The sequence below is a fragment of the Canis lupus genome, chromosome 12 (genome assembly GCF_011100685.1).
Source record: "Canis lupus familiaris isolate Mischka breed German Shepherd chromosome 12, alternate assembly UU_Cfam_GSD_1.0, whole genome shotgun sequence".
Lineage (NCBI taxonomy): Eukaryota > Metazoa > Chordata > Mammalia > Carnivora > Canidae > Canis > Canis lupus.
The window spans coordinates 32,722,966-32,748,521 of NC_049233.1; the positions used below are offsets into that span (position 1 = coordinate 32,722,966).

General features: G+C 32.8%; 1 protein-coding gene across 2 annotated transcripts in view; it reads left to right on the forward strand.

Moving 5' to 3' along the window:
• COL19A1 (collagen type XIX alpha 1 chain) overlaps nucleotides 1-25,556 on the forward strand; it is a 310,139-nt gene that overhangs the window by 46,595 nt on the left and 237,988 nt on the right. For both annotated transcript variants that reach the window (XM_038554446.1, XM_038554445.1), the window contains exons 7-10: nucleotides 4,916-4,996; nucleotides 9,375-9,500; nucleotides 10,577-10,639; nucleotides 20,953-21,006. In XM_038554446.1, coding sequence (XP_038410374.1) covers nucleotides 4,916-4,996; nucleotides 9,375-9,500; nucleotides 10,577-10,639; nucleotides 20,953-21,006 — 324 coding nt within the window. The remainder of the gene's footprint in view (nucleotides 1-4,915; nucleotides 4,997-9,374; nucleotides 9,501-10,576; nucleotides 10,640-20,952; nucleotides 21,007-25,556) is intronic.

Sequence of the window (25,556 nt, forward strand, 5' to 3'; positions counted from 1 at the left end):
TGAATAGACCGATTACCAGCAATGGAATTGAATCAGTAATCAAGAAACTCCCCCAAAACAAAAATGCAGGCCCAGACTCCTTCACAGGAGAATTTAAAACCAAGCATTTAAAGAAAAGTTAATATTGTCTCTTCTCAAACTATTGCAAGAAATAGAAAAGAAATTTTCCAAATTCATTTTATGAGGCCAGCATTGCCCTAAAATCAAAAGCAGTCAAAGACACTATTAAAAAAAAAAAAAAAAAAAAAAAAGGAGACAGAACTACAGGCTAATATCTCTGATGAATATAGGTGGAAAAAATCTCAAAATCATTCATCACAACCAAGTGGGATTTATTCCTGGGATGCAAATGTGGTTCAATATTTGCATATCAATCAATGTGATATATCACATCAACAAGAGAAAGAATAAAAAACATATGATCATTTTAATACATGCAGAAAAAGCATTTGACAAAGTATAACATCCATTCATGATTAAAAAGCCCTCAACAAAGTAGGTTTAGAAGGAACATATTTCAATATAATAAAGGCCATGTATGACAAACCGACCTTGAACAAGTATTTAATGGTGAAAAACTGAGAGATTTCCTCTGATCTCCGGAACATGACAAAGATGTCCACTCTCAACACTTTTATCAACATAGTACTGGAAGTCCTAGACACAGCACTCAGACAAGAAAAAAAAAAAAAAAGGCACCCAAGTTGGTAAGGAAGATGCAAACTGTTTGCTATTTGCAGATGACATGATACTATATATAGAAAACCCCAAAGACTCCACCAAAAATTGACTAGAACAGGTAAATGAATTCAGTATGGTTACAGGATACAAAATCAACATAGAAATCCACTGCATTTCTGTACATTAATAATGAAGTAGCCAACAGAAAAGTTAAAAAAACAACCCCATTTACAACTGTATAAAAAATAGCAAAATTCCTAGGAATCAACTTAACCAAGAAGTGAAAGACCTGAGCTCTGAAAACTATAAAACATTAATGAAAGAAATTGAAGAGGATCCAAACAAATGGAAAGATATTCCATGCTCATGGATGGAAGAACAAATATTGTTAAAATTTCCATGCTACCTAAAGCAATCCTCAGATTTAATGCAATCCCTTTCAAAATATCAACAGCATTTTTCACAAAATTAGAAAAAATAATCCTGAAGTTTTTATGGAACCAGAAAAGTCCCTGAATATCCAAAGCAATCTTGAAAAAGAAGAACAAAACTGGAGGTTATCACAATCCTAGATTTCAAGATATACTACAAAGCTGTAGTATTCAAACGGTTTGGTACTGGCACAAAAATAGACACATAGATCAATAGAATAGAATAAAAAGCCCAGAAATAAACCCACAATTATATAGCCAGTTAATCTTTGACAGAGGCAAGAATATGCAAGGAGAAAAAGACAATCTTTTCAAATGGTGTTCAGAAAACTGGACAGCCACATGCAAAAGAATGAAACTAAACCACTTTCTTACACCATATATAAAAATAAATTCAAAATGGATTAGGACCTAACTGTGAGAACTGAAACAATAAAAATTCCAGAAAAGAGCATAGGCAGTAATAGCATAGCATAGTAATAGCATACTGCATAGCATAAGCAGTAATTTCTTTGACACCCTTCTATAGCAACTCTTTTTCTAGATAGGTCTTCTGAGACAAAAGAAACAGAAGCAAAAATAGACTATTGAGATTTCCTCTTTTTTTTTTTTCTCATTTAAGACTGTGCCATGTGTATCACAAACATTGGAAAATCCTTTTTTGTTTGTTTGGCTTAAAATGCACCAGCCTATAAATCAAAATAAGTTTCTTTAAGAAAAAGAAGAGCACTTGCCCTATCTTTTGGTTGAATGGATGTGGTTGTACTGCTTTTAAGGTACAGTTGTAGAAGAGGAAAACAGTCATTTGGTACTATATTAATGACAACGTTTTTATACTGGCATAAGCTAGAAACAGCCCACTGGGAATAAAAAGCTCTGCACAGCAAAGGAAGCCATCAACAAAACTCAAAGACAACCAACCTATTGCATGGGAGAAAATATTTGCATATTACATATCTGATAAAGGATTGGTATTGAAAAATAGAGAACTTATCAAACTCAATACCCAGAAAAACAAATAATCCAAAGAAATGGGCAGAAGACATGAACAGGCATTTCTCCAAAGAGACATACAGATGACCAATAGAAACATGAAAAGATGCTCAGTATCACTAATCATCAAGGAAATGCAAATCAAAACCACAATAAGATATAACCCACACCTGTTGGAATGGATAAATTAAAAACACAAGAAACAACACGTGTTGGCTAGAATTCTAAGAAAAAGGAACCCTTGTACACTGTTGGTGGAAATGCAAACTTTTTCAGCCACTGAGGAAAACTGTATGGAGGTTCTTTTAAAAATTAAGAATAGGAGGATCTCTGGGTGGCTCAGTGGTTTAGTGCCGGCCTTCAGCCCAGGGAATGATCCTGGAATCCCGTGTTCCAGTCCCGAATCGGGGTCCCTGCATGGAGTCTGCTTCTCCCTCTGCCTGTATCTCTGCCTCTCTCTCTCTGTCTCTCATGAATAAATAAATAACACCTTTTTAGAAAAATTTAAAAATAAAAAATTAAGAATAGATGGGGCACCTGGTTGGGTCAGTGGTTGAGCATCTGCCTTATGACTCAGGGCGCGATCCCGGGGTCCAGGATTGAGTCCCACATTAGGCTCCCTGTGAGGAGTCTGCTTCTCCCTCTGCCTATGTTTCTGCCTCTGTCTCTATATATCTCTCATGAATAAATAAAATCTGAAAAAAATTAAGAATAGAACTTATATACATTATATATATTACATATATACATTACATTACACACAATTATAATATGGAATACTACTCAGCCATAAAAAAGAATGAAATCTTAGCATTCATTACAACATGGATGGATTTGGAGAGTATAAAATAAATGAAATAAATCAGAGGAAGACAAATACCATATGGTTTAACTCATACATAAAATTCAAGAAACAAAACAAAGAAGAGACAGACTAAGAAATAGGCTCTTAAATCTAGAAAAGAAACTAATGGTTACCAGAGAAAACACGAGTGATAGACAAAATAGATGAAGGGAATTAACAGTACATTTATCATGATGAACGGTGAGTAATGTATAAAATTGTTGGATCACCATATTGTACACCTGAAACTAATACAACATTGTATGTTAACTATACTGGCATTAAAATTTTAAAAATAAATGAATGAAAGACAAAAATAAAAAAAATTAAAGCCATATTATGATGTAGCTTATTTATAAAATAGTGTTTGAGTTAGGAAATAAAATACATATTCTATAAGGATTCTTGGTCCTACTAAAAGCTCAAGTGGACTAGTTTTTCACCATCTCCATACAAGCTCTGTGATTCACAAGATCTGTTATAATGTGAAAATGTTTTATTTATTCAAGATGTGTGTTATTGAAAAAAATTCTAATAATTGGGTTTTATTTTGTGTATACTATCTGGTTACTTTTATAAGAAAAAATAGGTGATAAAACTGATATAAAGGATCTTTTTTTAACAAACTCTGCATAACAAGGGCTGGTATAGGCTTAGCCCCAAACCTTGTCCTTGTAAAGTACTGTGTCAGTGAAGGATTCTAGAGTAACTAATGAATAAGAAAACATCATTAAACTAGGATTGTAGTTTCAATGTCATGATACTTGATTAGTTGTTAATCCATCAACAATTGATTATCTGTCTTAAGTAAAATAATTTCTATAAAGGACCTAGTACAGTGGATGGTACATATTCAAAGTTTAATGTTTATTGGTTATTTTGATAATAGCGATGATGTTAAATTAGTTTTAGTTAAGAATATTAATTAGAGTCCTCATTCGTCATTCTACATAAGGGATATGTTACTATGCAGTGTTTCATTCAACTATATAAGACAGTGCATTTAAACTTTATAAACAAAAGTTAAGTTCAATATCTTGCAAAAAGTTATAAAAAATAAATAAGTTTCATTTTACCTCAGAATTTTGGGTTGGCCGCAAATCTTAGGCTACTCATGAATTCAGAAGCAGGAGAGGGAAGAGGCTATTACTAATGTTTGTGATATGTCAAATCATTATAAGGTTAACTATTAAATTAGCAACCACAAGCTAATTTAAAATAGCTGATTTACACATCTATCCTATTAAAATTTTGTCAATAGTCTGTATTATTTACTTCTCACATGGTTGCTTGTTCTTGCATTTAAAGACATGATTGTACTTTTTTTGAACTATTTATTATTTCACACCCAGTGCTAAAAAATGTGAATCTTCTAAGCAAATAGAAGGAATTATTTCTGTAAAAAGATTGTGAGTACTGCTCAGGATTATCCCAATATAGTATAAAATCATAGATATTAGGTAGAATCCATGTACTATCGATTAAAACAAAATATCTTTTTCTTATTGGGAAGTGAGTGTCTGTTTCAGTGCCTCAAATAAGAGGTTTGGAACTACTGAAAAAGCCTTTTCCATCATGTGTTCATATCTTTGACTTTATTTTTTTCTCCAGAAATTTTTACTTTGAAATATTTCTCATTTTGTGGACATATTTTATTGTAATGCATAACAATACCTCTCTTTAATTAAATACTTTTTGTATGAAATAACTAGCAAAGATTTGCAACTGCTTTTATTATCTGATTTCCTTTATTTAGAGATTTATCTCAATAATTGAATCCTTGTCTCTTTCTCAAATGATCTATAAAATCATGAATCCTAAATTAAATAAAAACATTAAAAATATCTACCGATAATTTATTTGTATTAGCTTCTTTTCTCTTTCCAGTTAAATTACCACAGTTCTTAAGTGTGTAAATGTGATTTTTCAAGAAAACTAATGATGTGTCTTATTACTTTTTTAATAGATTGAACTTCACCAGCTTAAAATCTACTGTAACTCAAACTTCATAGCACAAGAAACCTGTTGCGAAATATCAGATACTAAGGTAAGTTAATTTTCTTGGTATGTGAAGAATATAGAATGCTAGTTGCCTAGTCCATAGAGTGCAAATATAGGGCAGCTTTGAATATCTTCTGTTGAAGCCAGGTAAGTAATTTGTTCCAAGTAAGAGACCCCTCATAGTGCTCTCACATAGTTTATAAAATTCGAATCCCATTGTTTTGTCTTGAATTTTGGGAATGATACATCCTTATGTTGGACTCAACATATATTAAAGAGAATTTATGACTTTCTCCCTAAACTATGTTCTGATAGCATCATCATTTTCCAGCTGCAGAGATTTTAAATCTGTAAACATATCTTATTCTTACTCATTTTTCTCTTCTAGCCTGTTATCCATTCTGGATAGTTTTCCTTTGTGATAGATTTTTTAAAAGAATTTATTTATTTGAGAGAGACAGAGAGACAGAGAGAGAGAGAGAGCACACAAACAGAAGTGAGGGGCAGAGGAAGAAGGACAAGCAGACTCTGAGCTGAGCAGGGAGCCCAATGTGGAGCTCAGTCTCAGGACCCTGAGAACATGACCTGAACAGAAGTTAGACACTTAACCGATTGAGCCACCCAGGGGCCTGTGATAGATATTTCATCTTCCTTCTCCCTGTTACCAACCTGGTCCACCTTTATCTCATGCCTGGATTGTTGCATTATCATGTCAACTGCCTTCCCTGTCTCTAGACTTTTTTCTTTCCAGCATAACCAGAATAACCTCTGAATCACTGCTTTGTATATGCATTTATTTTCTCTTACTAAACATTTATTATTCAAAAACATTGATCTTCTAGACATTGTGCTATAAAACAAGGCAATAACAGACATGAATAAGCTACAATCCCTGCCCTCTATTCATCCCTTTTTCAAAGTCTTTGGTCACTCTTTGTTGGCAAAAAACCATAAACTCAGTTACTTAGCCTCTCATTCTTAATATCCCCAACCTAACTGTGCAACTGTTACTTTCTTATACTAATCTTTCCTTTAAAAAAAAAGGGGGGGGGAGATGCCTGGGTGGCTCAGTGGTTGAGTGTCTGCCTTCCGCTCATGGCATGATCCCAGGGTCCGGGATCAAGTCCCACGTCAGGCTCCTTGTGGGGAGCCTGCTTCTCCCTCTGCCTGTGTCTCTGTCTCTGTCTCTCTCTCTCTCTCTCTGTATCTCTCATGAATAAATAAATAGAATCTTAAAAAAAAAAAAAGTACTTTCTCCAGCTCTCATTATAATGGTCATGTGTGCTATCTTGTATTATTAGATATAGTTGTATTTGTTTTTAACGTATTCAACTACCTTTTAAACTCATTGAGGGGAGTTATACTTTCATGCTCTTCTTTTTTATTCCTATGCTTTGTTTGTAGAAGATGATCAAAATATTATTTCTTAACTTGTTGACTTTATCAACTATTAAAGGAGGTAGTTGGGACAAAATGGTGTTTAAAAGGGACTAATTCAATGAAGTATTACAGAAAGAATATATGAAAAGTGAAAGTAAAAGATGAAAACATTTTTCTTTGTATATTAGATTTCCTAGAAGTTCTATACTTACCGTCCAAAATTATATGATAATTTTATCAATAGTTTAGTAATTAAAAATATTTTTAATTTCTGTCAGTCACTGTGGGTAGTAGAATAACAATGTGACTGATTCAAAGCAATGCTAAATTTTTCAAAATTATTTGTTTTGCTTATATAATTTGGTTTTTATAAAGCATATCTCCAACCCAGCTTATGGTTCTCATTCCAAGCAAAATGAAAGATAGCCAAATATCTTTCTAAAAATCTCTAAAAGGATAATTTATAATGCCAATCTACATACTTGAAAGACTTAGAATTCCTGGACCCACATATTTAAATTTTGAAGATGTTAATTCTCTAAAAGTTTATTTTTTATATTAATTATTCCTTTAGGACATAACTCTTAAAATAATAATTTTTCCTGGTTGAAAAGTAACAAAACAATGTTTTGATTTATCTAAATACTGTATTTTTGACCAGTAGTTTTTACTCTTTCATCACATAATAGATATTTTCAATTCAAATTATGAGAAAACTGTTTAAGGAAGTATAGGTGATAAATTTGATGGAGTGGTTTGATTAATAATTGCAATGACTAATCTCACAAATTATGGAAAAAATTTAATCACATCTTAAAACGATTATTTAGGAATTAAAGTGAGAAAAATAAGGTAGGAATTCATCTCTGACCATAGGAAAAAAAATGACAAAATCCTGCTCATTCTCTTGCTGATAATTATTTGAAGGGACATCACTATTCTGTTAATGAGGAGCAGAAAATAGAGAGATGCTACATTTTACAAATGGGAACATATAATTTGGAAGATAAATAATTATATAAAAGCCTATTTAAGTGCATCTGTTATAATTCTGACACCAACTTTTTTTTTTTGAAAAATGTGTTGAATTCAGAAAATTTTAATGTGCTTGCTTAAGAATTTAATTTTATCTGGAATTTAAAATTAGATATGTTTTTTGTTAATATTTTATAGCATATTTTAAGGGTAAGTTTTATTCAAAATAATCTGTAAATATACTTTTCTTCTATTAATTAGATTTTCTGTTTCTGTAAAGTTTCATGACTTTAGACTGTTAGACTTTTACGACTACAGACTTAAACAGAAGGAGAAAATCAGCAACATTCATTGAAAATAAATAAGAAATCTGATTAAAATTTGTAGGGCCAATTAATTAAATATGTCAAATCGAAACCAGAGTTTTATGAAGGGAGAAGTTCTTACTTATATATTTTTATGATCCCTTTAGGCACTTTTTGGACAGTGTGTAAAGTTTTATAGTGAATGTTGAGACATACTTTTAAAGTCATTTAAATCCTCAATTTAATATAATAAATCAATTATCCAGATCAAAATTATGAACTCAAATTAGGTCTTGGTCATCTGAATGGGAACTGGTAGAGCAGGAACTTATTGGAAAATCATATCAAATCATATGAGATAAAAGGACTATTCTGGTGATAATCATATTTCATTCTAATATGACTTTTAGACTTGTGGACTTGGAAACTTATTAGGATAACAAAATAGCTAATTATTAAATCTGGAGAGAGTAAAAGTGATAGACCTAGGAGTAGACAACAGGAAACTAGTCCCAGGGTTTCTGGGTGTTGTTTTTCTTCCAGTTTTTGTTGTTTTCACAAGCATTAGAGTGCTACCCTTCTTTTTCTCAAAATATTTTTTTGTTTTAAAAATTATGTATGGGGTGCCTGGGTGGCTCAGTTGGTTAAACATCTGCCTTCCACTTAGGTCATGATCCTGGGGTCTCCAAATCAAGTCCTGCATCTGGCTCTCTGCTCAGTGGGGAGCCTGCTTCGTCCTCTGCCTCTCCCCACTCCCCCAGCTCATGCTTGCTCTCTCACTTTCTCTTTCTCTCTTTCTCTTTGGCAAAAATAAATATATAAAAACCTTTAAAATTATGTATGTTTATTTTAGAAAACTTGGAAAATACAGCCAAATTCAAAGAAAGAATATCAACTGTAGTCTCACCATAATAAATAACCACTAACAATCTTTTAGTTTTGTATCCTAGCAATATTTTTCCAAGCATATATAATTTGTAGTATAAAAAGTAATGTGTGAACCCTTTCCCCTAAATTGCAAATTCAGAGTTATGAAATTACAGATTCACAGTTACAGACCTGTGGTGAGGAGCCTAGTAAATGATGTAGAGAAGAAAGGATGCATTTATCCTCCCCATCTGGATTTATTTTTGAGAGAAAAAAAAGTTCATTCCTTCATAACTAAGTTTTGCTTCATGTCATCCTACATGTTCTGAACCCACTGCTTAAGTATGAAATTCACCACTTGTCTGTTACAATGGAGACGTTTTGATAACTTTAAAGGACAATGGACTTTAAATACCAGGACTAAGATATACTTTAATTAAGTCCTATCCTGGAGCATAAAAAGGATTTATTTTCCACTTTTACATGCCTTTCCAGTCATCTTGTTCTAAAAGTTCAAGTTGCTTGCTTTTATTTTATATTTTGTTCCACAAACATATACACAGATGTGATATGTGTAACTATTTTATTGTAACAATGCAGATATTGTAGATGTTTGATATTACTGTACTTAATCATAAAGTCATTTATAATAGCTTTAGAAGTCCTCAACAAACCAACTTTTTAGTGCATTTCTTGCATGTTGTCACTGTAATAAAACATATCAGGGACCTAGTAAAAGAGCAAAGGCATTATGAATTCTAACATACCAGTGTTGACTTTTGGCTCATTAGAAGGCAGTTCTTGTAGGCAAGTTTAGTCATCCCTAGTTTGGTGGGAGCCAGTATTTGGAATGTTAGAATGTTTGGAATTGACCCTCATCATTTTTCTGGATTTTAGTGTCCAGAGCAGGATGGCTATGGAAGTACTGCCTCATCATTGTTACCCGCTCACGCCAGTAAAATGTCTGCCTATCTGCCAGTAAAGCAGGAACTTCAAGACCGGTGCCAGTGCATTCCAAACAAGGTTTGCTAGTTTTAAATCTGTGCTCACTGAAAAGCCACTACACAAAGTGAGCCAAGCCCCTTGGATGTGGCCCCAGTGCATAGAATGTGTCTTGACCTTTAAGCTCTAGTTGAATCAAATATGTAAACCACTCTGTCCCCGAGGTGGGTTAAGAAAAGGGAATAGGATTTCCTGGATTTTTTTTCTGAATAGTTCTGAAGCCATCAGACTTTCTTTCCAGGCTGTGAGTTAGAATGGATAGAAAGGTAAGGGGGGAACCCACCTGTACAAGGGACAAATGTTGAGTACTTAACATGTGTCAGGAGTAGGCTTAGTTCTGGGAATTCACAGTTGAAGAAAACTGCCTGCTCTATAACACATACACGAAGATACTCTATATAGTATTTCTTTGTTGTGTACTGAAACTGTAGGAAATAGGCAGAGAATCTTACTTAAAGAATGTACTACACCTATACCAGTATGGTCCGTTCGTCAGAAAGAGTAGTCCCATGGACCTACATAAACTTCTTATAGTATTGTTAATGGCCGTCATGAGGCTGTGCTAAAAGGAAACTGAGTGATTTCTTGATGGTTTTCCTCTATGCCAATACCAGAGGAAAGGAAAGAGGAAAAGAAAACTAGCCCTGGTTCCTAGAATAGAATGTCCCCTAGCACTGTGACTTAATACATGCCCTTGGAGACTTAACACATCCTGCGACCACTTCACTCCTGGCTGGACGAGTAGGTATAGGGGTGAGGTGAAAGTTTAGAGGAACCTTAATTTCTTCTAGGGACCAATACTGTATCACATGCTCCATGAGAAAGGCAGGCACAGGTGCAGGGGCCATAGAGGAGCATCACATGTCCACCCACAGTCCATGGAAAGTCTCACGGAGGTGATGATGTCAAGTGAAATTTGGAAGAGGGAGAGTACTGAGCCTCCTGGGCAAGGGAAGGGTATTCTAGCAGAGGGATCAACATCAGCTCAGAGGAGAGTAAAGCTTTATCCTTCTATTGTCACCTTCATATTTATAAACTATTAGTCTTTAGCTCAGTGTGACAGAATGTTTGATAACACAGAATTAATTTTTGCTCAGGGAGAAGCAGGATTGCCGGGAACGCCAGTCTCACCTGGTCAGAAAGGAGATAAAGGAGAACCGGTAAGAAACCTCAGAACGTTGTCAGGATGAAAGTGAGTTTGTTTAAAAGTGACTTTAAAATGCATCCATCTCATATCTCTATGTCCCATACAAATGCACATTTCTGTTAAAGGGTATTAAGGACTATATTTAAATGCTGATTGCTGAAATAAGGAAGACTACATCAACATTCAAATATGCTTTTGAGTTCCTATTGGAACTAAAATTTGAAAAGATGTGGAAACCCCAATATTTGTATCTATAAACTATAAGCAAAATTGTGAAGCAAGAAAGTTTCTTTTTTTAGTTGTGCCCTAACCTTCTTGAGCATTCTCTTCTCCAAATATTTGAACTCTTATTTCTCTTGTGTGCAGATGAATCCTCACTAAAGATTTTTTTAGCTTCCTATCATTTGTTTGCATGTTTATCTATTTGTTTTACTTTTTTTAAAAAAAGATTTTACTTATTTATTCATGAGAGACACAGAGAAGGGGAGGCAGAGACACAGGCAGAGGGAGAAGCAGGCTGCATGCAGGGTCTCCAGGGTCATGCCCTGGGCAGAAGACAGGCACTAAATCGCTGAGCCACCCAGGCTGCCCTATTTGTTTTTCTTTTAAATAAGGTTTTATCCCTTCACTCATTTCTCCAACTCCACTCCTTACCTCTGACAACCACCAATCTGTTCTCTGTGTATGTGAGCTTGGTTTTCTTTTTTTCCTTCTTTTTCTTTTCTTTTCTTTTCTTTTCTTTTTTTCTTTTCTTTCTCTCCCTCTCTCTCTTCTTCTCCCCCTCTCTTTCTTTCTTTTCTTTCCTTCACATATAAGAGAGATCATATAGTATTGGTCTTTTACTGTCTGGTTTACTTCACTTACTATTAATGCCTTTGAGGTCAATCCATGTTGCCATAAATGGCAAGATTTTATTCTTTTTATGGCTGAATGATATTCTAGTGTGTGTATGTGTATGTGTGTGCATGTATGTGTATTGTATCTTCTTTATCCATTCATTCATTGATGGACATTTAGATTGTTTCCACATCTTGGCTACGGTAGATAATGCTGTAATGATGAATGTGAGGTGCATAATCTTTTCGAGTTAATATTTTTATTTTCTTCAGATAAATACTCAAAGTGGAATTGCTAGATCATTTTACATTTTTAATTTTTTTTAAGAATATCCATACTGTTTTCCACAATGGCTGTACAATTTATATTCTCATCACTAGTGTGTGAAATCTTTTCTCTCTCCACCTCCTCATGAACACTTTTATTTTTAATAATAGCCATTCTAACAGATGTGAGGTGACATCTCCTTATGGTTTTGATTTGTTATTTCCTTGATGATTAATGATGTTGAGCATCTTTTCATGTACCAGTTGGTCATCTATATTTCTTCTTTAAAATAATATTTTATTCAGACTTCTGCCCATTTTTAAATTGGATTTAATTTTTTTTGCTATTGGGTTGTATGAATATTTTGGATATTAGCCCCTTCTCAGATATGTGATTTACACATGTTTTTATCATTCAACAGGTTGTCTTTTCATTTTTTGATGGTTTCCTTTACTGTGTAGAAGCTTTGTAGTGTCATATAGCTCCACTTACTTATTTTTCCTTTTGGTGTCAGATTTTAAAATGATCACCAAGACCTACATCAGGGAGCTTAGTGCCTGTTTTCTTCTAGGAGTTTTTATAGTTTCAGATATTATATTCATGTCTTTAATCTATTTTGAGTTAACTGTGTAACATAGTGGTCATACATAACTGTGTAAGATAGTGGCCAAATCTTATTTTTCTGCCTATGGCTACCCAGTTTTCCCAACATCCTTTATTGGAGAGGCTATCATTTCCTCATTGTATATTTTTGGCTCCTTTGTCATAAATTAATTGGACATTTATGTATGGATTTATTTCTTGTTTCTCTATTTTTCCACAGATCTATGTATCTGTTTTGTTGCCAATATTCCACTGTTTTTATTACTATAGCTTTGTGACAGAGTTTGAAATCAGGAAGCATGATTCCACCAGCTTTGTTCTTCTTTCTCAAGGTTGCTTTGGCTATTGGGTTTTTTTGTGATTCCATACAAATTTTAGAGTGATATCTTCTATTTCTTTGAAAATTGCCATTTTGATAGGGATTGCGCTGTATCTGTAGATTGCTTTGGATAGGGCTTATATTTAAACAATATTAATTCTTCTAATCCATGAGCATGGATTATCTTTCCATTTGTGTCTTCTTCAATTTCTTTTATTAATGTCTTATAGTTTTCAGTATATATGTCTTCCACCTCCTTGGCTAAGTTTATTCCTTGGAATTTTATTCTTTTGATGCAATTATAATGAAGAGTTTATGAAATTTCTCTTTCTGATAGTTCACTATTGGTGCATAGAAACACAACAGATTTTTTAGTCTTGATTTTATACTCTGTAAGCTTACTGAATTTGTTAATTAGTTCTTACGGTTTTTTGATGGAGTCTTTACAGTTTTCTATATATGAAATCATGTCATCTTCAAATAGTGACAGTTTCACTTAGTCCTTTCCAGTTCGGATGCCTTTTCTTTCTCTTTCATGCCTGATTGTCTTGGCTAGGACTTTTAATACAATGTTAAATAGTAATGATGGAATTTGTCTTGTTCCTGATCTTGGAGGAAAGACTTTCAACTTTTCACCATTGAGTATTATGTTGGCTGTGGGCTTGTCATATATAGCCATCATTATTTTGAGGTCTTTCCCTCTATACATACTGGTGAGAATTTTTATCATATATGGGTGTTGAATTTTGTCAAATACTTCTTCTGCATCTATTGAGATGCTATATGATTTTTATCCTTCATTTCATTAATGTGATATATCATATTAAACCATCCTTGCATGCCTGTAACAAATCCCACTTGCATGATGGTGTATGATACTTTAAATACATTGTTGAATTCTGTTTGCTAATATTTTGTGAAAACTTTTTAATCTGTGTTCATCAGGGATAGTAGCCTGTAATTTTCTTTATTTGTGGCATACTTGTTTAGTTTTAATATCAGGGCATTTTTGGCCTCATAAAATGGGTTTGGAGCCATTCCCTCTTACTCCATTTTTTGGAAGAGTTTGAGAAGGATTAGTATTAATTCATTTTTGAATGTTTGGTAGAATTCACCAGTGAAGCTGTCTGGTCCTGTAGATGTGTACTGAGAATTTTTTTATTAATGATTCAATGTCATTATTAGTAATCAATCTCCTAAGATTTTCTGTTTATTATGGCATGGTTCAGTCTTGGTAGGATATATGTTTCAAGGAATTTATCCACTTTTTCTACATTGTCCAATTTGTTGACATATGATTGTTTATAGTAGTCTCATGATCCCTTATATTTCTGTGATATTGGTGTAACTTCCTTTTCATTTTTGATTTTATTTGAGTCCTCCCTTTTTCTTTTCTTGATAAGTATACTTTAGAGTGGTCAATTTTGTTTCTCTTTCAAAGAACCAACTCTTAGTTTCGTTGATCTCTATTATGTTTTTGTCTCTATTTCATTTATTTTTGTGGTACTTTGTCTTTCCTTCTACTGACTTTGGGATCTATTTGCTTTTTTCCCTCTAATTCCTTCAGATGTAAAGTTAGACTGTTTATTTGAGACTTTTCTTATTACATATGGTAGGCACTTATCACTATGAACTTCCCTCTTAGAATTTTTTTGTTGTATCCCACAATTTGGTCTGCTATATTTACATTTTCATTTGTCTCGGGTATTTTTTTATTTCTCTTTTGATTTTTCTTTGATCTATTGATTATTCAATAGCATATTGTTTAATGTCCAATTATTTGTGAAATTTATTGTGGTTGGAAGAGATGCTTGAAATGATTTCATTTTCTTAATTTTTTTGTTTCAAGTTTTTATTTAAATTCTAGTTAGTTAATATATAGGGTAATATTCATTGCAGGAGTAGAATTCAGTGATTCATCACTTACATGTAACACCCAGTTTTCATCAAAACAAGTGCCCTCCTTAATACTCATCACTCACATAGCCCATTTAGCCTGTCTTGAACCTACCTCCATCACCTCTCAGTTTATTCTCTGTAGTTAGGAATGTCTTATGGTTTGCTTCCTTCTCTTTTTTTTCTCTTCCCCTATGTTCATCTGTTTTGTTTCTTAAGTTTAAACATGAGTGCAATCATAGAGTATTTGCCTTTCTCTGACTGACTTATTTCACCTAGCATAATAGACTCTAGCTCCATTCACGTCATTGAAAATGGCAAGAGTTTATTCTTTTTGATGGCTGCATAATATTCCATTGCATATGTGTATATACATATGTATATATGTACATATACATACATATACAAACCATATATTCTTTATCCGTTCATCATTGATGGATCTTTGGGTGATTTCTTTAACTTGGCTGTTGTTGATAATGCTGCTATAAGCATGAGGGTGCATGAGCCCCTTTGAATCAGTATTTTTGCATCCTTTTGGTAAATACTCATCATCAGGGAAATACAAATCAGCTTCTTAAGTTTATTAAGATTGATTTTGTGGCCTAACCTTTGATATATCTTTAAAAAATGTTCCCTGTGCACTTGAGAACAATATATATTTTGTTGCTTTTGCATGAAATGTTCTGATCCTGGTGGATAATGCTTTCGTTTTATTCTTGAATTCATTTAGTTGAGGGTTCTTGCATCTCTGTTTCTCAGGGATATTGGCTTATAATTTACTTTTCTTGTGACTTCTCTTGTCTGCTGATGGCTCCCCACTGAAGATTCTTTCTTGGCTCCCTAACCATTTTTTGCACAGCACTTTGTTGAACTAATTTTAGGCAATATCCCATGCTTAGAGATTTGCCTTTCCCTTTTCCCAACCATATCAAAACTTAAGTGTTCCATTTTCCACTTTTTAATGTCATGTCTTTTGTTAGCTAACTAGATAAATTAATTTGAGCTAAGCTTAGGAGTTATTTTTTTCAACTTTCCAAGGTGAAACAGATTTGAATTCCATTCATGCCTTAACTTGGAAGTCTATGGTTCTAAATTAGCAGCATAGTCTAAGTGGGCTCCTTATTATAAAGGGTAGGAGCAATGATTGATCCTTCAAAGTTGCACAGCAACTTCATAGACATTTGACTTCCAAAAGAAGTCAAGCTACTCATTGTAGCTTGCATGGGAACTTTAGGCACCTTAGCAGATCTTTGAGGGAATTTAGATGTAGGATGGAACATTTATTTTTGCCCTTTAAATCAAATTACTTGGGTTGATTTTGCTTAATGCTGTTATATAAAAATTTAAAATGATTAAACTAGTTCTAAGGACTACTTCAATCAAACCAACTATATAAATCATTATAACAATAGTTAGTATTTATTGAGTACTTACCATGTGCCCAACACTGGGAAGAGTGATTTAGATGTGTTATCTTTTTGATTCTTAAAACTCTTCATATTTAGTATTGGTATTACTGTTTTAGAGAAAGCAAAACTGAAGTTTAGGGAGGTTAAATTATTGCCCAAGGCCACGTGGTGACTAGTCAAGTTGGGATCTAAACCTAGACATGTCAAATCCAGTTTGCATTTTGAAGGTTGCTCTATATTTTAAAAGCTCTTCAGAATTATTTGTGTTTTTGATAATGACACTTCCACTTGAAATATTTTTCCTTATAACTTCATAAAGAATTTCAACCCTATATTTTTATACTCATTTTGCAGCTGAGAGAACTGTGAATGGGTAGAATTGTGTGCCCATGATAACATAATTAAGAGGACTCATAGAGTAGAAAGATCTGGATTAATCTCAACTCTTCTCAGGTTAGCAATGTGAGTTTGGCTAAGCCACCCAGTCTCTTCATGCTTCATTTCCCTCATCTGTAAAGGAGGGCATATCATCTATCAGTTCTTCTCACGTTGTAAGGTTGACACAAAGTACTTTGAAAATGCATATCTGTCTTACTTATTGGTGATTTAACTTGACTTTTCCATTCTTTGACTTACCAATTCTATCAATTTAAGATTATTGGCATAGGAAGAAATTTCATATGTCAGCTTCGGAAGGAGTAAAATACTTTAAAAATATCCCTGCCACTTTTAAAAAACATTAAGTACATATTAAGGAAAATCATTATATCACCTTTAAATGATGTGTGTTTTTTAAAATATTTTATTTATTTATTCATGAGAGACACAGAGAGAGAGAGGCAGAGACACAGGCAGAGGGAGAAGCAGGCTCCATGCAGGGAGACGGACATGGGACTTGATCCCGGGTCTCCAGGATCACGCCCTGGGCCAAAGGCAGGCGCTAAACCACTGAACCACCCAGGGATCCCTAAATGATGTTTTTTTTTAAAAAGATTAAGTATTAAAACTCTCTTGTTAGATCATATGTCTTTTAAAGACTCATTCTTTCCTCCATACTCTTTAGTTATACAGTAAATGTCTCCTTTAATTAATTCATTAATTCATCAGCAACTATTTATGGAGTTCCTATTATTATAACAAAAAGTGTGCTAAGTTCTGGAGCTATAGCAGTAGTGAGAAAACACAAGCTTACTCTCACTGAGTTTACAATCTAGTAATGATTTGTTCAATGAACTTTCCCTCCCTCCGTAGGAAAGAAAACCAGTAGAAAAGGATTAGGAAGGAATTAGTAAACATGAAAATTATTAGCAAAATTTTGTATTCCAAATCTATAAAATATACAAAAATGTATCTTAGGATTAAAGTGTGTTATATAGCTTCCCATTTAAGATATGTTTTAAAAATATTAACATTGGTTTTAATTTCCAGACTACACAAAATTCATAATTGCAAATGATTTTAGTGGCAAGGTACAAACAGCTGGGATAAAATAAATTGATGATCTACAAAATAAGACAAATAATTAATTGGTATTATACTTCCTTTATTTTTTTCAATACAAGCACCAGCATTTGATTAAACTACCATAGCACTTGCTGTATAATTATGACTTTAGATGACTGTGGCTATGAATATGTTCAGCTTTCTGGCACTTGTAATAAACATAGATGTATTGTTTCATTTTAAGGAGTCAATGATGAGTCTGTTCCTGTTCTTATTGTACTGTGTGATCCTGCAACTTTAATGTGCAATAAATAAAGATAACTTTCCTCTCTGTTTAAGTCTGCTATATAATTTTCATTATTAGAGTAGGTGCACAAAATAATGCCTCCATAGCTTGAAGATTGAAAGTCATTTTGCTCTAAGGCATATTGAATAGTTAATTTTGTGAAATGATCAGAAGTGCAGTGTTACTAAGGGAACCAGATGTTCTCAAGGTTTTCCCTTTGGTCTTAAGAATGAGAAAGGATATTTAGGACAGTATATGTAGGACAGTATATTAGAAAGCTTACCTCTTTGGAGCCTGAACCACTTGAGATTGAATCCCATCCACCTCTTATTTGCTTTGAAAGTTATTCTTAACAATACCTAGTCAATGGTTTATTATGAAGAAAGAATACAATAAAATGTATGTTACATAGTGCCAGAAATTGACACATAAGAGGTACTGAAAAAATATGTTTCTTCTGCTTTCCTATCCGTAGTATAATTGTTCATATATTGAGGGAGAGGTGGTAATAATTCTTTTAGTTTGAGTTTAGTTTCTTATGTGACTTAACCAAAAACAAATTAATCTTCTTTTGTAAAATAATCCCTTAGAATTTGCAATTGATTAAATATTTATTATATAAAAATCTTGAATTGTTATTCTATGCTACTTGCAGTAAATATTAACAACGTATTGATAGTTACTTTCTTGAAAAGGTCACTTAATGATTTAAGTATTTCTTTCAAATCTGTCTTCTGTTCCCAACATTATTTGACAATGAACAATTATGTAAGTAAATCCTTTCCCACCTGAGTCAAAACCCACCCATGACTTCCTATCTCCTTCAAGATAAACACTGAAGCTCTCTCCGTGGCTCCAAGGCTTCACATAATGTGTAGAGCTCTCCCTATCCCACTCTCCACTCCCTATATCGTGTCATATCCTCTTCCCTTGTTTACTCTTGCTCTATGCTCTTTACACCAGGTTATACATACCTGGGATTTCCTTAGATAGCCCCTTGGCTTTCTCCTTCACACCATTTAGGTTCTTACTCAAATATCACTTTAAAATAGAAAAACCTATTCTGATGCCTTTATGTAAAAAACATTCCTTCATTCCACTTCTGTCTTCTCTCATAGCATTTTTAGTGTCACCTGACTTGTTAGTATTATATATCTATTTATTTCCCCCACTAGAATAGGAATTTTGTGAGCAGTATATGTAGAACAGCACATAATAGGTGTTGAATGAATGAATCAACACCACACCTGAAAGAAAGTCTAAATCATCAACTCAGCTGTTTCTAGAACCTATAAATTTGATGTCCTAATTGCCCGGGGAACTTTGTCAAGCAGGACAAAGAGTCAATTTGCAAAGAAAGAGCTAGATATGCTAAATCATAAAGGACTGTTATTAACTATTGTTCTACTATACTTTAAAAAAAAAAACAAAAGTTAGTGATCTGATCAGTTTTAGCTTCACATTGCTAATTAGCAATGAAGAATCAGAAATAGTTGAAAAAAAACAAGTTTGGGCTTAATTAATGCTTTATTAATCTGATTTATTGCCTTTTTTTCTTTTCATAAAAAGTATGACCCTCTTCATAGAGTAAGATGGTTTGAAATTCAACCACTGCATGGATTTGAACCCCTAGATGTGATCGATATTCTATATTAGAGCACCTAATCAAATTATCTCATTTGTCCAAGAGTAAACTCTAGATGACATTATTTGAAATAATAATGAACACTTTTCCTTCATTCAGATTTGATTATTGTAATTTTCTACATCTTTTAAACCACCACCACCAATCCCCTTTTTAGCATATGTAGTTAGCAACCTAATTACTTAGCAACCACTTTACTTTCTCAGTTCTTTAAGACCGTGGCTAATACTTTTACCCACCTCAAAGTTGAAATTCCATCAGAGTTTTATAAAATAGCAGCTCATTTTCAATGTCCCTGAACCTAAGGGGGAGTATGATCTTAGCTCTATTTGGGGAATAATTTTCCAGTTTATTTTAAATTATTATCTTTCAATATCCAGTTAATTTCCAAAAACATATAGACTTTATGAAATGATTGCTTTGCTGACATACTTCGAGAGAAAACTAAAATAATTTTAAATGGAATAAGTTAACTTACTTCACTCTATAGTCAGAAACTTTGGTATAGATTCATTTCCATTACTCCCTCCTTCTGATCTCAGTATGTGGATGTTTCCATTTTGAATAGTCTAATGCATTAACTGAGGGATTACTCATGAGTTTCCCTTTATTTTCTTTTCAATCTGACATTACTCATATGCTCATTCTATAGGCACACCATACCAATAAAAAGTAATTGAATCAATACATGTTCACAATTTTTTTGAAAGATGGAATATATTCTCTTAGTTGTAAGCTCTCAGAGGTAGGATTTAATATTGACTTTTGACTTTCTATGTCAGTATAAATCTATTATTGAATATATCTTATATATTTTGTTTTGTATCAATTTTATTTTTATATCAATTTTACCCAACCTGATGTAATCTCATCTAATCAGTAGGAATTTAAAGTTGAAATTTAGTTGTGTATCTTAAATCTGAAATGAATATGTAATATCACTGTAATAATAGCATGATATATTCATAAAATTCTGATATATTTCTTAGTCTCTGCCACACAATAGTGATAGAGAAACTCATTCAAAAAGTTTATCTTATTTTCCACCCTTTCAAGGATAAATTTATTAGACAGAATTTGTGGTAGAGCCATTAAGCAGATATAGGTAATGACATATCAGTTTCATTGAGAATATTTTTTCCAGTTTAGATGGAAAAGCAGGGAAGTTAACAATTGGATTGCCCCCGCTGTGGGATTTCCCTAGAGGATAAAAAGAAAGATCAGGCACATTAATGAAACAAATATGAGTCCCTTAGAGTATAAAATTTCATGACTTATATGAATTGAAAACATCAGATATTAGGTAAGATAAAAACAACAGAATCATTCCTTACCTTTGATAAATATAAAAGAAATGGCAAAGCTGAATTACATATATCTGTGTGGAGAAAGCCTAGTTTTAGTTTTGATTAGCACTTTGATATTCATTACTTATTACCTTTTTGATAACATGATCAAAAGTATTGTTTAATGACTTGTAGACAATATGAGGAAGGGACTCAGAGAACAAATTTTGGTGCAAGCAGAAGAACATATCTGTGAAATGGTAGATTTTTTTGACCCTAGCAATTAATACACCTTTGAAAAAAACCTCCTAATGAACATTTCTATATTTTAGGGTTCAGGTGGTATTAAAGGTGAATTTGGTGCTCCTGGAATTCCTGGGGAAAAGGTATGTGGATTTGTTATTTGATTAAACTTTGTGGGTGTTTTAAAAGGTTGTACCAGATAGAAAGACAGAAGAAGTCTGATAGTTCAGGGGTCAGCAAACTATGAACCTGCTGTAGGGCTGCCAAAAATGCCAACTGTATCATTTTGTAAATAACATTGTGCTGAAGCACAACCACACAAATTTGTTTTCCTATCTGCTTTCGTGCAACATGACAGTGTGAGGCAATTGTGGCAAAAATCATATGACCTGAAAAGTCTAAAATATTTACTTTTTATCTGGTCCTTTGCAGAAAAAACTTGCTGTCCCCTGCTCTAGAACATTGCCCATTATTCTGAGATCCCCAAGGCTTCTTAGTTTCATTTTTAAATATATACTATAATATCTTTTAATACATATTTCACTATAGACATAAATTGACATTTAAAAATACAGTACCACATGAAATATTATCAATAAAAAATGAGAAATATATTCAGTCTATCAATTAAACGCTAAAAATATGGTATTTATCTCATAAAATGGTTGATTTTCATGTTGTGTTTTTATTTTTTTAATTTATTTTATTTAAATTAAATTTGCCAACATATCGTATAACACCCAGTGCTCGTCTCATCATGTGCTCTCCTTAATGCATGTTGTCTTTTCTAATACTGTGAAGATAATTCTACTTGATGAAATTACTCACAAGAGGTTAGTGTTGCAGTTCACCATTATATTTAAGTTCAGTTTTGTTTTGTTTCATAAATTTTTTTATTTGAGTATAGTTGACATGCAATGTTACATTAATGTCAAGTGTACAACATAGTGATTCAGCTTCTCTATACATTGTGCTGCGCTCACCACAAATGTAGCTCCTGTCATCACACATCACTATTATAATATCACTGACTATATTCCCTATGCTGTGTCTTATTCTTGTGACTTATCTATTCCATATATTTAAGTTCAGTTTTTATAGAAACCTTAAGAATTGTTATATTTGTAAATATAAATTGCAATTAAGCTTGTCCTATTTTTCATGATACATAAATGTGTGTGTATCCATACATACATATAACTTAAACTGCTGAATTATTAAGGTTTCACAGGTTGATGCTAAGAAAATGCCCTTCTTCACTAAAATAAATTTAGTAGAGGTTTCTGTAGCTGTTTTAGCTCACTAATTATCAAGTGAGTCCATTGTGCCTCATTATCCAGAAGGCCTTGATCCTGTGGTTATTAACCTACAGTTGTCACAAGAATAACTGAAGCAGAAGTGGTAGGAGGTTCAGAAATAATTGGACAGATATTTTTTGAGTCCTTCTAAAATGTATCTGATTTCTGACTACTTCATTGATGCTACTTTTTTTCTTTTAGTGATTATTTATCCCGATATGCAAATTCCTTACTCCCGTAGTAGTGTAAATGTTAGAATCAGTAAAATCTTTGTTGAATGATAATTCCTTGCTGCAAGTTAATGTTTATTTGGGCTGCTATCCTCTTGCTTAATTAAGCTAGCTGATGACATCAATTGCAGACTCTTCATCATAAGTAAAATTTCCTTCAAACACTTGTTCAAAGGTCTAATTCTTTCAAAATGCTTTTCGCCCTACAGCATACTACTTAGTCATCTAACTCCTAAGCAGATTGCCCTATTCCAAATTTGCTTCATACACTTATTCCACCAACCTCTTCCTAAAATACATTATAGTAATCTGATTGCTTGGATTTCGGATCACTGGGATTTTTGGAATTACTTTGAATATGGGAACTTTTTTAAAGCCAAAAACAGAATCACTGGAGTACTTGGACTATAAAATAGATTATAGATAATTGGACTTGTTTACTATGGGATGTAAAGTAAGATTCATATAATTTTACACAATAAATTATGGGAAAGCAGGACAATTAGAGAATTTGTGCAGCTTCCAGTGGTGCTGAATATGGTATCAGGGTACACTTAGCTCTCAGATCCAGGTTTCATGCATCTTCACAGATCCTCCTTAGTGGCTACTACCCTTCCAGTATCTATAGACTTTGATTCTTCTTCTCAGCACTTGTAATTCTTTGGGGTTCTTTTTCTTAGAAATGTTAGGGGCTCTGTTAAAAGATAAAATTAAAAAAGATGAATTGTCTCCCTTGCAACAAGAACATACGCAAAGTGCCATCGAACATATATATCTCAGCTATAGTATTCCCAAAGTGAAGCTTTCATAATTTTTTAAGGTTTAATATTTAAACTAGAAAGCTGATTTATATTAATGGAGTGAAGCATATTCCAAGCAGTGTAGAGTAGAATTTGTATATTAACTATACTTTATACTTACATCCAGTGTGATACCATAAAAAATTAAGTGATTTGCATATAAATCCTATCATTCTTAGATAAACCTACACTTTGAAGTTTGACTAGGTGATAGCAGTAAATTTTTTAAGTCAAGGCCCTGAACAAAGTATTCGTTTCTTCTATGGCTCAGGAGAAAAATAGGACACTAAACAACACTATATTATGAAATCAATTGATGGGATATGTGAAGTCATGGAGGATAAAGAACTAGAGCATCAAACTGTCTTCTTTTGTAATTCTGATACTTGTCACCTTATAAAACTTGTACTAGGCAATTTAACCTTATATGTACATACAGCTATACTGCTAACACACTGCAACCAATAACCATACCCTTTACATTTACTCAGCACAGCTAGGATTTTGCCTAAGAGACTTGGTAAATATTCTGTTCTGAGTTCATGTAAGAAAATCTATCTTATATAGCAAGTGTAGCAATTGTTATTAGTTATTAGTCACTGGTGACTTCTGATAAGCTTGATTGGACAGAAACCACTGTCAGCCAAGATGAGTAAGCTGGATAGTCTAATTTCCATGAGAAGTAAATCACTTAATGTGTAAGATCACACATGTACATGCACACATACATACATGCATGCACATACACATATGCACCCATGTGCTTCACAACATCCTCATAGTATGTGAGGGAAAAGGAGGTGAGGATTTGGACAAATCCTGCCCACCACGTTACCTCCAAACATAAAACTCAAAGCATGCTTGTATTCATTACTTGAATATTTCAAACAAAAAATTACCTCATTCCCTATTTCATTTATGTATGTCATATACCAGATTTTTTTTGAGAAGTGAGGATATTTTTAAAAAACAGGAATAATTATTTTCTAGTCATATTAATCCTAAAAATGTGATAATAAAAGTTCAATAAATATGGAGCCTAATTGCTACAACCAATTTTCTGTCTGCTTAATTACCTACAGTTTGTCCCTAAAATGTTTATTTTACTAAGAAAACTTCCACGAAAATAATTTTCTCACAGAGTAAGTATGTAGTAAAAGATAGACATCACTCTTGTAACAATCAGATATTAACTACAGTGTTTGATTGCCTGTGTTTGAAACTCAACTCAAATCATCAATCTGTAATTTCAAGGCATGTCTCTTGGGTTTTTTCCTAAGTTGTCTCATTTTTAAAATGGGCATTATATTGTATCTACTTGTAGTTTTAAGGATTAAATGAGATTATTCATAAAAAATGATAGCTTCGTGCCTGATCTATAAATACAGTAGTATCTGCTTATCAGCAGCCAACTGCAATCTGGAAGCAGATGGTCCTCCATCTGACATATGGTCAGAAGGTCAGGAGTATCCTAACGCTATGTCACAATACCTACGTCATTCAACTCACTTCATCTCATTATGTAGGCATTTTATCATCTCACATCATCCATCACAAGAAGTGTGAATATAGTACTGTAAGATATTTTGAGAGAAAGAGAAACTATATTCACATAACTTTTATTAAGTCTATTGTTATAATTGTTATAACAATTATATTAACTATATTGTTAATATATATTGTTAATAGCCATATTAACAATATAGTTAATGTCTTGATGAGCCTAATTCATAAATTAAACTTTATCATAGATATATATGTATAGGAAAAAACACAATATATATATAGGGTTTAGTAATATCTGTGGTTTTAGGTCTTGAAAAATAAAGCCTGCAGATAAGGGTGGGACGATTGTATTTGGTAAATAGATATAATTTTAAGAGAAAACAGTTTTATGATTATATTATTCTAAATTTAGGCTTGCTATGGAACTAAATTAGAACTTATTTGAAGGAATTTATATTATTTATTCAAAATATATTTAGTGGAAAATGTTAAAAGTCACACATATCTTAGATAATTTTGACCTCTAAAAACAAATTAATGTTTGCATATTAACAAAACAACTAATTTTCTATTTAGCTGAAATATGTATGAGCATAAATTCTTACAATATTAATAATAGCAGCCATTTACTCAATTATTATTATGTGTTCAACACTGTCAAGAGACTTCTTTATATTATTTATTTCTCACAGTATCTCTGATATAAGATTTATTATCATTGGTGTTTCACAGACTAAGAAACTAAGATAGAATAAAAACTTCCCCAGTGTTTCATAGCTAACAGATGGTGGGGCCAGAACTTGAATCTTACATATATGAGTTCATAGCTTTTGCACATTTACCTTATTACTTCATCTGG